Here is an 18,666-nt window from a genome sequence, read left to right as displayed (position 1 = left end):
TGATGTTTTCTTAAATCTGCATTGGGCTGCATTTTTTCATGACCCTATGCTGAAAAGGTATTTCAAGATAACACAACATGCATCCCTGAATATAAATTGAATTATAATTAGGTGTTTAAGGTAACCTCTGTAAAGGCACCATGTACAAATCACTTGTTAGAGCATTACATTAGCAGCCCAAAAGGTTATGGGTTCGATCCCAAGGAACACAATATTCTGTAAATTTTGCGCAAGTTGAACTCATGACCTTTTGGGCTATATATAAAAGTAATATTGTAAAATACTTAATGGTGCCAAAGTTGCATTTAACAGTGAGCTCATATAAACAATGTAATTGTTGTTTGCTTGAGTTTGTTAAGGCCTTACATAGACCACAGGTTAATATTGATGATAGTATAAATTTAATCAATCCAAGCCTACTGTTTATTTTACAGAGCACACTAAATCAATCAGTCTTAACCAGAATTATTACCTGAAGCTAGCTAAAGTTGGTCAGGTGATTTTTGTATTAAATATAGAACAGAAAGGGAAACTGCTCCTGTATTTTTATGGTAGTCATATTTTAAACAATGTTATGTTTGTGAACATTACCGTAGTAAATATTAAAGTATACTACATTATTTACCATTTAATCAATTTACTGTGGTAGTATATACTAATGTATACTACATTATTGACCAGTTCAATTCACTGTAGTTAATACTGAAGAAGACAATACATTAATAAATTGAATTAATTGCTATAATATACCACAATACTTAAATAAAAAAGAATATAATAAAAAGAATGTGAACTTTAAGAAGATGCTAAAACAAAAAATGCAACCTTTATCATTGCTGAATATAGAGGTGAACATGGCCTTCATTTTGTCCAAAAAAATGATAATTTGGTCTTTGTTTGGGCCGTCTGATTTAGACGCTATCTCCTGAGAATTTGTATATATTTTATGAGTTGGCCAATTTGTATTTATTCATACGACCACTTTTGTACGAATTGCCTTGACCCCTGTGACATTGGGGTTAGGTGCAGGGTTCGGGGTTTGGGTTTCGTTTTTTTTTTTTACCGAATCATCATACATCTTTGCACGATTAACTTCGTATGAATTTATACGAGGCCCCAGGCGTAGAGGTTTTTATCCTCTACTATTTATTAACTTTAACACCATCTGTATTAAAGTATAAAAATTGTATATATCAGAGGATCAAGCACTTCTTTATACTACTGCACTTACTGTTGTGAACTGTTGTGGCAAAAATGTCTAGATATTTTGCATTACAGTATTTATTGCAGTTTATCAATTTTATAGTAAGTGAAACCGATAAGAGATTAATCCAGTTTACATTTACAAAACGTTAAACTGTATACTGCTATTTTACAGTATACTCATACTATTTCTGTAGGATACATTCTGTGCACAGTAAGCTATTTTTCTGCATACTCCGACATTTGCCAACATGTTCACTACACCAACAGAGAGCACGGCATGCAACACTGCATCCCACCATGAAATATTCTGGATTTGTTCTTTTACTGAATAAAATTAAAGTGATATTAACCACAATGTTAAATATTTTTTATATACTTTGTTTGACCAGGAACCTTTTTTTTAAGAGTAGCATAGCACTAGCCCACATTAAAAATACTCTAGTACACTTTAGCAAAACTTATTTTACAAGACTGAAGGACATTTATCATCATTTTCAAGATGATTATGTGTGCGGTTCTATATGTTTTAATATAATAAAAAAAATACTACTACAGATACCAAGGCATGTGTTACAATTGGCAGATATTTATTTCTGTTGAGTCCCTCCATTGATACAAAACCACAATGAAACGGATACATAGCCTACATTGAGTTTGATTTTTGAAGGACAACAAAACATGCACAACATTTACAGAATTACAATAAATTACACAGATTTTCCCTTATACTCCCTGCCTGATTCAATAAGGCAATCTTTGGACTAAAACCTTGACCATTTCAGATATACAACAGACAAGGACATTCTTGAGTCAGGTCAACACAAACTTTGGTAAGTACACATTTCAATTTTTTCTCAAATATTTTGTACCTTTAAAACAATTTCATCTAATGATGTAGTAATTACATTTTTGAGTATTTTCACGATATGAATCAGTCTGAACTGTACTGAGGAAATGTACTGCTTACTATGCAAGTACAATAATACTGTATTTTGCTCCATTCCCAAAACAAATTTGGTGCTTGAAACATTGAGTGTATAAACAACCTTAAGGCACATAGATATGGTGCCTTAACAAGATATCATTGATTCTTTTGTCAAGATTCATTATAATATAAGTACAACCTCTTCCTAATTCACAGTCTAGGTATCGAGTATCTCTTGAGCACTCAGAATCCAGCATCTTGTGATCCACTTGTCTTTCCATTGTACCATTTCTGAACTTACATTCTCGCTTTCATCTCTTATTATCTCCTTATGATCCTGCTGTAATATTTGTAGTTACAGGACGATATCAAATTATGAGAAGGCATAACATCTAATCCTATCTGGCCTAGCATGGCATTCCCCAAGTGGACGGGGGAATTATATGTCGAGTCAGGAGAAGAACTATGGGAAAGGCCAGTCGAATACACGAGGGGAAACGAGGCCACAGGCAGAGAGAGGAAATAGGACATGTGACCTCGTCCTTTCTGCATCTACGCAAGCATTAATTGGAGATAAAGCAGCTGAGATGGTTGATGTGTGGTTTTGAGATTTCTCCTGTGCCTTCAAATGGTGCCAGAGGTGGTGAAACGTCTTCCAATGTACACCCTGAAGAGGAAGAGAGTGGAGTATTTTTAGACAACCTAATACATTTATTAAGGTGCATTATTTGTTCGCCATCAGAGATGTGTTTTCAAACTCAGTGTGTAGTCTGATATGCTACGGCTGCTTATATTTCAAAGCGATCCTCCATTTTGATGTTCTGTTCTTTTCACTGTTGCTGTGAGCTTTCAGCAGAGAAGTGCCAAGTCATGCCAACCCCTGTCGAGCATGCTAGCATGCATTTCAGTATCCAACTCTTACCAGTATGAAGAGGACGACTCAAAAATACCATTACTTTAAAATACTGTAAGTTTACCCTACAGAAAAGACCAGCTAAAACCAGCCTAATGCTGGGTACACACCATAAGATAATCAAGCTGATTTTGGGCCAATTTCCCCCCTTTCCGACAATACTAGCTATGTCCCTATTATCTTGATGGTTCTACAGATTATGTTATCAGATTTTCCCTTGGTGTGAGGTGTGTTGAGAGTGTCCGAACCTGATAGCGAATCGTACATATTAAACATGTTTAATATTTACGATCTGAAATGCTGATGTGTGGGGGAACCCTGAGGACAAACGCGCACACGCTCTTGAGATTATCCAATATCCAATCAGAAAGCGAGAAGATGGAAGACGGAAGCAGTCATGGCCCAGCAAAGTGAACTTCTACAGACCATGTTCTTGCTGGCTCCCTTAAATTTTCTGTAAAAATCATTCCAAACACTATCATTGAATTTCTTCCTGCATATCGTCCGCCATACTTATGTGTCTCTCGAGATTTTGCTAGATTTCCTGTCTTCACAGTAGAGACTCTGTTTGTGTGTGGTGTGCTGTCTTTGACACATGGCACACCACACACTATAGGTGCAAAATCTTATAAGATGTAAAAAAATGTTTTGGTGTTTTTCCCAGCATTAGCTGGATGGATGGTTTTAGCTGGTCTCCCAGCTTGGTTTTAGCTGGTTAAGCTGGTATAGCAGGCTGGTTTTAGAGGGGTTTTAGACACATTTAGCTGGTCAGGATGGAAGACCATTCGACCCGCCAGCTTAAACAGTTAGACAGCTTGGTAAGCTGGTCTTAAGATGGAAGTAGCTGGTTTAAGATGGTATTTTTAACCTGGTTAAACTGGTTGGTCAGCTTGTCTCCTAGCCTGACAAGCTAAAAGTGGTAAAAACCAGCCCGCCACACCAGCCCAGCCAGCCAAAACCAGACTGGAAGACAAGCCAAAACCAGTCAACCAGCTTAGGATGGTTTAAGCTGATCTTTTTTAGTAGGGTCTTGTTGGTACTTTGTTTACATGAAATGTGTAGGATTACTGATATTTGCTGTTAATAAATGCTCAGGGTTGTGTCACTTAAAATTAACCATGTTTTTGTAGTAACCATATTTTTTCACGTATTGATTACCACTGGCAAATCCATGGTTTTACTACAGTAACCATGGTTACCATAGTTTTGGTAGCACAACCATTGATATTTTTTAATATTAAAGGACAAGTTCGGTATTTTACACCCAAAGCCCTGTTCTCAGACTGTCCACGATGAAACAGAACGGTTCCGACTGAAATCCGGACACACGATGCTGCCCGGAGAATTTTTGGGTGTTTGTGTTTCAGCTCCTACCTTTACAATGGGTTTAATGGTGCACTGGAACAATCCTTCCTAAAATGCATTAAACTTTCGTTTACAAAGACGTGAAACTCACCGAGTGGTCAGGGGTGTTCACTGGTATGCTCACGCAGAGATCGCTGCAGAATACGCATTCCAACAGGTTTTATTGTAGTTTTTGCCAACTCCATTGACTTGTATTAGTTGTGCTGTGAAGTGCGGGATTACTCCGCGCCGGGACCTTTGTTTCTATTCTTGCAATCGGCAATGGCGGATTATCGCCACCAACTGGGCTGGAGTATCTATTATTCAAGCTCTCAGCGGAAGAATATACGGGTGTGGGGCGTTTGGAAAAATAGGTCCACAAGTTAACAACGAATGCTAAAACAGCTGTTGGAAAGCATCTTTTAACGCAATTTTTGTGTAAGCATATCATTGAACACCCCTGACCACTCGATAAGTTTCACGTCTTTGTAAACGAAAGTTTAATGCATTTTAGAAAGGATTGTTCCAGTGCACTATTAAACCCATTGTAAAGGTAGGAGCTGAAACACAAACACCCAAAAATTCTCGGGGCAGCCGCAAATGTCGAAATATCAGTCAAAACCGTTCTATTTCATCATAAACAATCTGAAAACAGGGCTTTAATTGTAAAATACCGAACTTGTCCTTTAACTATAGCCAACCATAGTTTTTGGTTTTAACTGTAGTAAATCCATGGTCAATTTTCACAAGTGGTCTCAATCTCACATTAGCCTGGATTTTCCCATGCTGCCTTGCCCGCAAATTTATTCACGCTGCAAGTCTAGCATGGAAACTATGGACCAAATTTTGCCCCGGAAAAAAGGAAAAAATCACAGAGCGGGGAGGGGGCAGCAAGACGATGACGACATCTATGCGACACACCAAAGCAGTTTTGTTTATCCAACACAGCCGCAGACGCAAAGTTACTCAATGCAACCTTAGAGAGCGTTCTTAGTAGTTTTGAACGCTAGTTTATTTAAAAAAAGAGCAACTTTTGGCATTAAACAATTTCATTGTATATGACAAGAAATTATAGCCACAAAGTTTTATAGGACGAACCTGCTAGGCATCGTCTTCGACGAAATACAATTAACTTATTATAAAAACCACTTACCATTTATATCATGTCATTATGCTTGTGCTGTGGTTGTTACAGTGCCACTTTATTGTGTTGCTTTTCAATATACAGCTACCGGTTTAGTTGCATAGCTTTCAGTTGTTTGAGTTTGAATTGATGTCGCTCTACATACGTCATCTGGTATAATTGAAATAACAAAATGTAACCAGTACGTCTGTCCATTACATGGCTGTATTTACATAAGGATTGTTCTTGGTTCAGACGTCATACATACCCGAGACCCACAGCAAGGATGTGCGAGAGGACGAGAGACGGCAGGAAAACTTTGAGGAATTCTGCAGAGAAGATTCCTCCTTTCTTCATCACACTGGTGTTCCTCATGCTGAGAGTGCTGGAACGCTTCGGGTGCCTCAGCAAAAACTCCCTAAAAGAGTTCATTTACAACATTATGATCTTCATCTTTAACACCCAACAGCATGTGATATACTGTACTCTAGGTTAATATGATTGTTTGTCATTAACTAGTTTCATTCATTGTATCTGTCTTCTAAAGGTTTAGATACTTGGGCGGCAGGTTTTCCGGGCGACTCGACCAGTCCCAGATCCAGTCTGCATTTTTCTTCATCAGGGTCTCCACCTCTCTCCGCCTCTCCAGATAGTCTTCCTCTGACTTAACCCAGACCACAACAAAATGTAAAATACTACTGTTTGACTAATTTCAAAAAAGATACCTTAACGATTAACTTATACAGAATCCAAAATAAATATTTAAAATGTCTTGTTGTTAAAGGATCAGGGTTCCCACACCTTACTCAACTTCAAATTCAAGGACCTTTCAAGGACTTTCCAGGTCCAATACCCTCAAATTCAAGGAATACATGTGGGGACACATTTCAAGTGAGAGCAAGGTTACATCATGTTACCTTTTAAGATACATTGTTACAGTTCCATTTCGAGGGAACTCGCGCTGCGTCACTGCGGTGACACTTTAGGGACGGCTCCAGGGGTAAGTGCGTCTGAATGAGTTTATCAATTTCAACAAATGGTGAGGCTTAACGACAAAGACAGGGTGACACGGGAGCCAAGAAGTATTTTTCTATCTGAAATATTGCCAAAGACGGTGTTACAGGGACGCAGGAAGTATGGCGAGAGAGACGCAGCGTCTCGTTCCCTTCTCAGGAAACAGTTACATACGTAACCTGAGACGCTTTCATGTGTCAAACAAAACTATGCAAAAAAGCATTTTGGTATGAATCAACATTCGCATACAGAATATATAAGCATTTAAAGCGAAAAGTTAAAAAGTCTAGAATTTTATAATATTATCCTACAACACACCGGGAATAATGGATTTTTTTCCAGAAAACTTCTTGCATAAAATAGATTCAAGCACTTTCAATGACCCATATCTATGTATGTATATTTCCAAAAACTTTCCAGGGCCTTGAATTTTTCCCCCAGATTCACAAACTTTCAAGGACCTGTGGGAACCCTAAAAGATGTTATTATTTTAGTTATTTAAAGTTTCTTAGTAAAAAACAGTTCTGGAATAGTTTCTGTACACAAAACTCCCTGTGATGTACACTACATACTCCAATAGTGCATGTTATTAAAGCCAATCATTTGTACCTGTGAGCTGTTTTTTTCTCCAGAGCTGTGGACCTCTGAGCCCCTGCGCAAGTGCAGAGGAGTTTGGGATCTTGGAGGACTGGTGAGGAAATTGATAGAACATGTTTTTATAACAAACACATCTTGTATAATATACTGTAAGTGTCATCGCTAGGATTTATACCCTGCTTAGTCCTTTTGATCTCAGTGCATTTCACATTAAAATCCCCAAAATGTAATTGATCAATAACTGATTATACTGACCTGTCACATGGTAAGCTCCCTCTGGAGCTGCTTCTGCCCGACTCATGTTGAGCATCTAAAAGCATTTTCTCAAGGTCTCCTCCGCTCGGGGCGGTGCTGGCACTTTGCTCATCTGCACCTCCTTTAGGAGTGCTGCTGCCACCATTAAAATGGAGCTCCACCCAGGAACCTGCAAAAAAATAATATAATGCTAAATATAATGCCAAATATTTTTTTACAGCTTGCATTATTCTCTTTTTATGCAGGGTTTACGTGCCTTTTGAATTTATTAATTCAATTAATTGCTTTAAGAAAAAAAATTCTTGCTGACAAAATATTTAAAAGATGAACATGGCTTTATATATATATATATTTGCTAATGAAACAATTTGGACTGGAAATCTACTGATGTATGTAGGAACTCAAAATGGTTTCTCCTAAATGTATGGGTCATTGGTAACAATGCATTAACCCTTTCATGTGCAAATATACTGCTTTATTTTATTTAATTTTCGCATGCGGTATTACATGCACCACGTGCCATAATATTTAATAACATAATTATGACATTGAAAACGCGTTGCGTATGTATGAGGCATTAGCATGACGCAGAATATCCAGATAAACTGATGGCATGCGCGCGCTTGAGTCTGGACTCAGAGGAAAATAAACAAAACGCTATAAATAACTCCCTAACACCTCCCATTGCGTACTGAATTGCCATTCGTCCCAAAACATCATCCAATGAAATTAGTCCCTGTGTAATCCCCGCCGCCTTTTATACGGGGGTGCGGCCGTGGTTCTGTTTTTCTCACATCAAAGGGAATTTAAATGTGAATAAAGAAATTTGACTGCGCGCTGCGTACTCGCGCGAAATCTTGTAGGGTTGTTACATTTGAATCATTATACTTACAGTGTAACTAATACTTGTGTTTACTAGCTAGCATTCTTTGTGTTTACTAGCTAGTGGGGCACATGCGTCATGGTTGTGTTTCTGTTTGCACCTGCTACTTCTTGGCGCACATCGCGCCTGCGAAATATTCATAAGCAGCTGGACAATAATTTTATTTAATGTGATGCATGGCATTACAAATTAGTAGTTAGATGTTTATTGCCTGTTTGTGTATATAACTACTAAAACACGCGCTTATTTACTCAACATAAACGAATTTGGTTACAGCTAAATTTAAGGCACAAAATGTGTTTTGTTTTTAAACACTTACCCTGAAGGTTTTCCTCAGTTGCGCTTTGTTTCTCAGTCGACATTTCAGCGCCCTTTACAGACAAAATAAACAACTGACGACGTTTAAAGTCCGTTTAAATCCTTAGAAATGAGTCGATGTTGTATAGCGCAATCCAATGCTTTCTAGAGGCATGGGCTGTTTTACGCGAATCACATTGGTTGATATGTTTTGCGGATTGGAATCTTAATTTTATGAATGTACACAGCTGGTGGTGACGAAACATGCAACTGTCCTATACTTGGAAATGTAGGGCAGAAAGACAGATGACAACAATACAGGAACATTGGCACAAGGGATGCCAGATTGGGATAATGCTAACTGTGGTTGCCAGATTGTGTAAATCCCCCAATACCTAATTTTACATCTCCTATTCGAATTTGTGACACATGTCACATCACATGTGGCTTTTTATCTAGTTGATGCTTAAAGGGGACATTACAAAACGTTTTAAGATGTAAAATAAATCTTGGTGCCCCCAGAGTACGTATATGTGAAGATTTAGCTCAAAATACCATAGCCTATAGATAATTTATTATAACATGTTAAAATTGCCACTTTGTAGGTGTGAGCAAAAATATGCAGTTTTTGTGTGTGTTTGTTAAAATGCAAATGAGTTGATCTCTGCACTAAATGTCAGTGCCATGGTTGGATAGTGCAGATTAAGGGGCGGTATTATCCCTTTCTGACATCACAAGGGGAGCCAAATTTCAATGACCTATTGTTGGGTTTTTCTTTTTTACATTTTCTAAATTGACAGAAGCACTGGGGACCCAATTATATCACTTAAACATGAAAAAAGTCAGATTTTCTGTCTTTTTTGTTTTTAATGTCTTTGAAGGCTAAATTTAATTGTGTATCCTTAACGTTCGATGTCGTATGCTGTTTGGTCTGTGCAATGTAAAAAAGAACACGTAACATAACACACTGAAAAAAATTATTCATTGAATTTAATCAGTTTTTTAAGGTAAGTGGTTGCAATCAATTTATTTAAGCTACATTTAAACAAAAAAGATTAGTAAAGTAAAATAAAATATAAAACTTTTGTTTAAATGTAGCTTAATTAAATTGATTGCAACCACTTACGATAAAAAAATTGATTACATTCAATGAATCATTTTTTTCAGTGCATCAAGCTGACATTTTCATTCAAAAAGTGGATGGTCAGAATGGTTAAGCGGACCCTGCTGGAATAAACTGTAACTTTATTATGCTAAAAATCTTTGTTGACTGCCTTTGAAAAAATTAATAATTGTCTGATTTTGATAACTTTTAACATGTATATTGCAAAATTTTATTAAGCAACAGATGATTTGCACAGTAACCTTTTTTGGATGCTATAAAATCTATTCCAGTGAAGGACTGGCACGTTCTCCATCGGCCAATCAGCTGTCAAGATGCCATTTTCCTGTGGTTCCAGAGTAATAAGGCACATGGCATATTTACAAGTCAGATGATTTGTTAAACCCCACCTTGCCAGACTATTTCAATTTTCTGAACTAGTTAATGATAGTTTTCGCTTCAAGTGTTTGCTGTGTTTACCAAAACAGAACTTCATCACCGCCTACAAAAATTCAACCCCTTGAGCGGCAGGGATCAATGGTGATCCCGGATTATTGTTGTTCAAAATTAATTACTCGTCAAAACATCAACTCAGCATCACAGGTTTAAAGGTGCAGTGTGTACACTTTAGCGGCATCTAGTGGTAACGTTGCAAATTGCAACCAATGGCTCAAGCCAGTACTCACCCCTCACTTTTGAAACGCATAGAGAAGCTTAGGTAGCCGCCACCGGAAAAACATGTCCTCGTCGAAGAACTTAATAAAAAAGTTTGTCCGTTAAAGGAATAGTCTACTCATTTTCAATATTAAAATATTAGGGCTGTCAAAATTAACGCGTTAATAACGCGTTAACGCAAATTCATTTTAACGCCACTAATTTTATTAACGGAGATTAACGCAACGCGCAATTTCTGTTTGACCCTTGGTCCAGCCCATAGTTGAATGAACAGAGACGCAGACAAATGTGACTCTCTCTAAATGAGTAAAAGGTTTTCATAGAAATAAGAACATTAAGCAAATTGTCTACCAAATTCGATGCTCTAAATGCTCGTTGGACATCTGATATGATCTTTATTTATACGTCTGAGAGGTGTAACGTTACCGTCCTCCTAATGCTTAATCTAATACAAAAATGCGTCTCAATTCATTTTGGTTTTGCTTTTATGCATGACTTATAAAATAGACTGCAGGACTTGCTTGATGTTAAAAGAGTCATTAAGAGAGATAAAGTTCGGTACCTGATTAATGTTAAAGAGTTATTAAGAGCGACAAGACTCAAAAGCGATCCCCTCAAGCTGACTGACTGATATCTGAAGCGCGTGCACGCGACCCGGATATATAGACATCTACACAAAATTACAGTTTTACAAATATCTGTTTTGATAAGAATTCACGCAGGTAGGCTCTATAATCTGTTATGTTTTAAGTAAATGTTTGGTTAACTGTTGGGTAAAACTATCTGATGTGTAACATTATATTAGATCACTTAGATTTTAAGCAGTCTGTCTCAATGTCAATCAAACAAAAGGAAAAAAGTTGAACATACATTGATGATGTTTTTGCTTTGTGTGTGCTAAATCTATTAGTTTTACCAGTGATTTTAAGGTATTGATGTGGTAATATAATGTATGGATGTGGAAATGTTTGTGGTAATTTGACTCTTTCAACTGTCATATTTTGTTATATTTCAACAAATCATGCATTGTTCTATGTTTTAATAGAGAATGTCAAAATATGAACAACTATTTTTTTAAAATTTGCTAATTCCGACTCAACTTGCCAGCACAGGTCACAAATGATGCAGCAGCAAACAAAAATGGAGAAAGAAAAATCTTCTGAAAGGAAAATTCATATACAAAACAATGGCTGGTGATTCTGTTAAAATGTAAACAGGCTGTTGTTAACATACATGTCTATATATGTATATATGATTAGAATATTAAAAACCTGAAAAGTGTTAAATTAGGGTAAATTTAGAATGGATAAAAATGTGCGATTAATTTGCGATTAATCGCAGTTAACTCATGAAATCATGCGATTAATCTAGATTAATTTTTTTAATCTATTGACAGCCCTATAAAATATGTTATTACCTTAACTAAGAATTGTTGATACATCCCTCTATCATCTTTTGGGAGTACTTCGACTCGCCTGAAAAGTCCGCTCCCCTTCTCACTCTCATAATGGGAGAGGGAGGGTGTTACTTCGCCGAGTCGAAGTACTCCCAAAAGTGCTATTACGCCATAAAATATAGTTCCTCTTTTAAATCCGCTTAGAAAAGGCTACGTTTTATTTTGTACCACCAAACTTGCTCGTATAACTACTCGTCTTAAATAGGAAAAACTTTGATGTGTTTGGTCACTTCTAACTTTATCTCTAAATGGTACCATTGAATGAATGGGGCTAAGCTAAATGCTATCGAAGCGTCGCAGCGCGCTCCAGCGCTTACGTGCACGCACACAGATGATAGAGGGATGTATCAACAATTCTTAGTTAAGGTAATAACATATTTTAATATTGAAAATGAGTAGACTATTCCTTTAAAGGCTTCTGTAGACAAATGGTGGTGTATGTAGATAAAAACGTCTCATTCAAAAGTAATAAAAACATAACGGTTCATTATAAAAAAGGTCTTTATACACCCCAGATAATATAGTTTTGTATATTATTTTGCATTTCTGTCAAGAGGTCCTTCTAAAAATTATACACTGCACCTTTAAGACAGCTTCGATATTTGACCACTGTTTATGATTAAACTGGTTTGCAGTGACATTAATTTCTTAATTTATGCCAGGAGTGCAAAATAATTAATCTGTAACGCTCGTTATTTTGAATAGAAATCATCACCCAAAGAACATTCATTCTTGTCTTCTCCGGTTTATTTGTGTTTAAATACATAATCCGCCAGGGCTATTAGTACAATGGTGTGCATATTTGGAGAAATAATGATTAATTATCACATGTAAGTAAAATTTTTAGTCATACAGAATAACATTTCTATTCATTTTCCACTGAATTATGCGATCTGTAGAGCGAACGGAGCGAGATGTGTGTCTTCTCTTCCTTATTTAGATCTAGATTTGACATCAGAGCTCTATCATTTGCTGTACAGCTGTCAATCGTCTCACGTGGTTCAGCGTGCACTGTGGCAGTAGTAATGCGATATTTAGAAAATGTACTCTTGTACTCTTTTAAAAACAAGTACTCTGGTGTTTTTAATTAAGTAGACTTTAGTACTTTTACTTTCAAGAGGTATCTGTACTTTTACTCAAGTAATGAACTCGGTCTGCCTCTGCAGAAATTACACACCGCACCTTTAACACTAGTCCTTTGATGTATCACGTTATTTAGGTCTCGTCTCTCGGTTGCCATCTGTTTGGCTGGAGGATATCTCTGAAATCTACTAGGAGGATAACGCAACAGTATCGTGATGCTGTTTCTATCAGCATCCAATTGGATTGAACAGCATACTGTATAATTTTCTGTAATACTTTTTAACATAAGAGCTAAACAATGTGCACGATGACGCATGCATATAGGAAAAGTTGTTAGGTAGGTATGTTTGTTATTCTGTAAATGCATGGGGAAGCAAGATTTATGCACAGTGTAGGGGCTGATTATATGGTTGCTATTTCTATTTTTAAATGCATAGGGTGAATGAGAAAGTGACGTGATGAGAGAGAGATGCAGTTGCAGTGCATTGACCAGCGTGTGGCTTCAATAGCTGTAAGCATTCTCTGTTTCTCTCTCTCTCTCTCTCTCTCTCTCTCTCTCTCTCTCGCTATCTCTCTCTCTTTCTTTTCTCTTTCTCTCTCTCTCTCTTTTCTTACAAACACAGGCTTTCACAATCCCAGGATAAAAGCCAGGCATTCAACGCATTCCGCAGAACTGTCACACATACACAGTCTGCATATGTGCGCGTGTGTTCTTCGTGCATGTGTGTTGCTGTGACTGTCTCCACTCCTCTGCCACCTCCCCTCCTCTCCTCCTCTTCCTTACCGGCATCATCCCTCGCTCTCCATCAGGGATGGTGAGAGAATGTTTTTGGTAAGTGATCAGCAAACGCCTCTCTCTCTCTTTCCCTTTAAAATCTCGCCTCCCCCATTTTTTTTCTCATTTTTGCATTTATCATTTCTTGTTGGTGCTATTTCTGGTTACACATCACTGAATATCCAGACATCTGCACAGGTTGCACGCAGCTCTGTTCTGCCGTGGATATAAACATCTTCTGCATGGAATTGAGGGCATGACAACATGCATCCCTTGTTGTTTCAGAGCATGTGCCACGACTCGCACGAAATGATGGAGGACCAGCAGCTTCCTGGCTAAACCCTGCAGACTAAAACAACATCACTGCTCGAATCATGCACTTAAGGTGAGTCCTTATGCATTCAGTTTGAATCAAATCATTCACTTTGGTTGAAACTGGGTGGTGTGATGTGTTGTAGGCTTGGGTGATTACCAGTTAATGATCGTGATCTCGGCCTGCTGGGATGTTTGTCAGAACTGTCAATACGAGCCGTGAAATGTCCTGTGCAAAGGGGAAATGTTAATAGCATCATGTTTGTAGCAGTTGTGCAAGAAGAAAAAATGTCCACAGGCTGTCGTTTGCCCACTGGGATATTTGTTGAAATGTTCCCGGAGGGCCATCTGCGATGCAGAGCCTCGGTCTGCTTGATGTTTATTTCCTTGTTAAGCCTGGCAGAGAAACATGTTTCATAGGTTGTACTTGCAACCAATGACAAAATTTGCTTAGCTTATGAACATGCGATAGGTCTCTAACAAAAAAACTATGAACCCACTGACTCCTGACGTGAAATTTAAGCAAGGCTGTTTGAAGTTTTTTTAAATATAGCCTACAAAATTACACAAATTTACTGTGGCGCCGCTGGTGTATTATTGATTTATATTCAAGCCTTGACAACCGATGCCTAAGTTGACCTGCTAATAGACACATAATGGAAATGAGACACAGATATTGACTGGATTGTCACGTTTCAAAACGAGTTTGTCTCTAAATGCAAAGATGTTGTGATGGATGCTGTTTTAAAATTGTCATCATAGTATGTTTTGTTTAGTATGTTGTGTTAATTTGCATGCCATTTTATCTGATTTAAGACAAATAAAATATAAAAGTATGTAAAAATATATGAAGAGCTCAGATGCAAAACCTGCTCATGATTTCTTGTTAATTAGCATTTTTATTAGACTATTTATAGATTCTGCTTAAAAACTATTTCTGAATGACCTGAGGATGGGATTAAGCGATTTTGACACAAAAGTATTTGATGGACGCATATGTGTCGAAAGCATTTACAGTCATTATGTTTCACAGAGGTGGCGTTTAGCTTTTGCTTCGTATGTAAATGAATATGTCCCTGCATTGTGTTAGCAACGCAAAAGGTTGTGGGTTCGATCCTAGAGAACACATACTATATACTGATAAAATGTATACCTTGTAATGCACTATAAGTCGCTTTGAATAAAAGCATCTGGTAAATATAAATGTAAATATGAGTTAGGGTTAGGTTTTTTTTAAAAAAAAGACATAATTAAAATGAATTCATTTATTATATTATATTCAAAACCTTATATTATTTTATAACATATTTAATCTATGTAAATGTCATTATAATTCAATCAGATTAAAGGCTTGATAAAACACGACTTGTGTGAAGAAAAGTTCACTCGAAAATGAAAATGCTGTTGTTATTTGCTTATGTTTTGCAAATTTAAAAATTCTTAATTTACAATGAAAATAATAACAGTATACATATTTGAAGCAGTTTTGTTCCAGGGAACTATTCCTTTATTTGTATTCACACAAAGTTTTCCCGTACAAATCCCTGAAAACCAAGCTTTAATGCCTGAAAGGTCTTTTGTGAAGTGTCTGTAAAAGAAAATTATTGCGCTCTGTCTTTGTATTTCTGTTTCTCTTTTATTGCAGCATTCACTGAAAAAAAAACATACCTAATTCAAAATCTACGTAATTCAACTATGGACACCGGTTCAACATGATTGAATTAAGTTTTATTAAAATGAAATTAACATTAATTCATTTCATTTTAATAAAACTTAATTTAATCATGTGAAACCTGTGCTTTTTTCAGTGTGTTATATAGCAGTTTCTTCACATTTATTTGATCCATACTCAATAATGATTTCAAACGTTATTGTAGTTTCTAAGATTAATCTAGGGTTAGACTTTGGGCACAAGTTTTGTGTTTGTAAAGTTTTGAACACTAATGTTTAGAAAATATTTCACGAAGCTATCTGATGATGCTTCGAGAGAGTCTGTCTGCGTCCGAAATGAGATGAAGTACCTACTTACTTACCGTTAAAACAGTAGGTACTGTGTAGTATGAATCCTGGTAGTATGAATGAGATTCGGTCGTACTACATCCGCCATGTTGCTACATGATATACTTCGTCATCACGTCATCTCATTCCAGCGCGAATAGACCCTTTTACTGTTTGTACACAATGATGACGTGGCAGCGTATGCGTGCGCATTTAGGCAACGGAAGAATCAGCAGTGAAGCAACACAGAGACAGTTATTTTAAAAAGTTAACTTTATCAACTTTTTCAACACAGCTACCAGATCCGTGTACTTTAATGGAGTGGATAGAAGATGTTAGCAGATGGTCAAAAATAAAGTTGCCAGATACATATAGACGTATATACGTATATTATGTTATTGCAACCAAACGCAACAACCAGACATTTTGTTGCTGGGAGACCGTTTTAAAAAACTTTCTGAGTTGCTAACACGTTAGAACCAATGGGGACTAACACCACTTCTGTTACCTAAATGCGCGCGCAGGCTATTTGATCATGTGAGCTGTAAAGGGGTGCATACAGCCGACGCGTCTTCTTTGTTGGTTAACTCCTCTCCCGGGGCATCATGGGATAGTGAAGTGTCCATCGTATGCACACTGCAAAATCTAACTGGAAGAAGTAGGTCATCAGGGTACTTTTCGCATACTGTTTTTTTGAATATATGTATTTGGATATACTACTCGCCTTGCCTACTGCTTTTCACCTACTATATAGTATGGAAGTAGACGGTTTCGGACGCAGCACCAGTCTATCATATATACATCTGATCTGGGAAGTTTTGTCAATATTCAGGATTTTTGTTCCGTTGTTCACATGAACACGTATAACCCGGGATTATCGAGAGTTCAATCATATTAATAATAATGCACGTGACATAGGTGAGCACGTTCGCTACGCTATACTTTTCAAATAGTGGTGTCCCTTTTCATAGAAAAAGATCTGAACCCCCACTTCCCTCATTGAGGGGACTTTACTGTTGAGGGTACTCAAAATCAAGTGGAAGTTTTAAGGGGGTAGAAATGGGACGGGGCCTTTATCTTTTCATGTCTGTTACCAGTTTGTAATTCACAAATCTGTGTCCAAAAAGCAAACCAGTGCTGCTTATTCAAGTTTAAAGGAACAGTATGTAGGATTGTGGCCAAAACTGGTATTGCAATCACAAAACATGTGTCAAAAACTGGTACTGCAGTCACAACTGATGGCCAATACACAAAATGACAACATAAACATCAGTTGAGGGCTGCAACTCCACTTTTTAAATGACAATATCCTGGCCAGAACACTGTTGTCAGTAATATAAGTATTTGAAATGAAAATGATTTCTTAATGTCTAATGACATATCAGGGCCATTTTACAATTAATTGATACAAATTTCTTACATACTGTTCCTTTAAATCCAAGATCTCAGTCAGGCGGACACTCATTAAGATGTACTTCAGACCTGACAGTACAGCTGCTGTTCATGTGAAAAGGATTGTTATCCTACCTAATGATCCACATAATGTGTTCAGTGTGATTGGGCAAAGCTAAAGGATGTCTTTTATCACCACTTAAGTCAGATTATGGTAAAGAACCATAGACCATTTTGCAAGATGTAAACAACACTGGTTAAGATGGTCTATTGTTCTGTGTTAGATGTACATTATCTAAATTTATGTCTATGTGACCCTGGACCACATATCCAGTCATAAGTCAATAGGTGTGTTCGAGATCATCCGGCGCTGCGCAGACCGATCGGCGAGGTTTGCCGCTTGCAGTCGAGGGAGGAACTGAAGACGGAGGCGTCAAGCCGGACACCTGCTGCTTGCCGTAGTGACGTGTGACCCGTGTTTCCTTGTTTTTAATCGCAAATGAAGTGAATTAGATGCTGAATTTGATAAAAACAAACCTTTTAATAAAAAGTTCCAACCAGAAACTTTTATATCTAATATTTTAATTGCTGCTTATACTGTATACCCGAAAATAACGGGAAACAAGCCTATATTATTAAAATACCAATAGAGTTTGCTATTTTCATTTTTATTTCATTACACGGCACCAGGGGCGTCGCTAGACCCCTTTTACTGGGGCACGTGCCCCAGTGTAAATCTTTTGTGCCCCTGTGTAAATCTCAAGTTTACATTTTATCAGTTAACTAGTTTATTCATTTACAAAGACAATCGCGGCAAAACGGATCTATATGCAATGTAGTTACCCAATTCACGTTTGAAAAAGCGTCGCAGCAGTTGCACTGACGCGTCCGCGCACGGACATGAATTGGTGCGCGGACGCGGACATGAATTGAGGCGTGCACGCGACTGTTTTGCCGTGCGCAGCCGCATACAAAGTACACGCGCTTGAGTTGGTTTATGAAAACATGACGAGAATAAAGTAAGTTTCTAAATAATAATGAAAATCTTATTTTCACCCGATCATTGACGCATGTGATGGACATCAGAAATGTTTTGTGCAAAGCAGGAAAAGGGAAGCAAAAATGAGAGATGATGAATTTAAGGGACACATAACATCTTACCCTGTCAGGGCTCAAACATTAGAGGGAAAATCTCAGAAAAACCTCTGTCAATAGTCTATAAAATTGCATTGTTCACATACAAAACCTGTGTTCTGTATTTTCAGATATGAAATTAATATTTAGTTCACTAGCTCTAGGTCATTACATAAATAGTT

The 18,666-nt window shown here is 37.3% G+C and overlaps 2 protein-coding genes across 20 annotated transcripts in view; one reads left to right on the top strand and one right to left on the bottom strand.

The window, feature by feature from the left end:
* Window positions 1-1,772: 1,772 nt before the first annotated feature.
* bnip3 (BCL2 interacting protein 3) lies at window positions 1,773-8,882 on the bottom strand. Its single transcript, XM_055219846.2, has 6 exons — window positions 8,580-8,882; window positions 7,378-7,546; window positions 7,135-7,213; window positions 6,069-6,175; window positions 5,780-5,929; window positions 1,773-2,798 (listed from the first exon to the last, which is right to left on the bottom strand). The coding sequence occupies exons 1-6, from the start codon at window positions 8,620-8,622 to the stop codon at window positions 2,756-2,758; spliced, it is 591 nt and encodes a 196-aa protein (XP_055075821.1). The 5' UTR covers window positions 8,623-8,882; the 3' UTR covers window positions 1,773-2,755.
* Window positions 8,883-9,995: 1,113 nt separating this feature from the next.
* jakmip3 (Janus kinase and microtubule interacting protein 3) overlaps window positions 9,996-18,666 on the top strand; it is a 61,739-nt gene continuing 53,068 nt past the window's right edge. For 6 of the 19 annotated variants that reach the window (XM_073867168.1, XM_073867167.1, XM_073867171.1 and 3 more), the window contains exons 1-3: window positions 13,030-13,210; window positions 13,497-13,705; window positions 13,934-14,033. The gene's annotated coding sequence lies outside the window, so the exon portion shown is untranslated. Of the gene's footprint in view, window positions 10,011-13,023; window positions 13,211-13,496; window positions 13,706-13,933; window positions 14,034-18,666 lie in introns of those variants that run through there. The other 13 variants (XM_073867175.1, XM_073867173.1, XM_073867176.1 and 10 more) reach the window with 8 other exon arrangements.

Source organism: Misgurnus anguillicaudatus, chromosome 4 (assembly GCF_027580225.2).
Source record: "Misgurnus anguillicaudatus chromosome 4, ASM2758022v2, whole genome shotgun sequence".
NCBI classification, from domain to species: Eukaryota; Metazoa; Chordata; class Actinopteri; order Cypriniformes; family Cobitidae; genus Misgurnus; species Misgurnus anguillicaudatus.
This window is presented reverse-complemented; position numbering and strand designations above follow the sequence as displayed.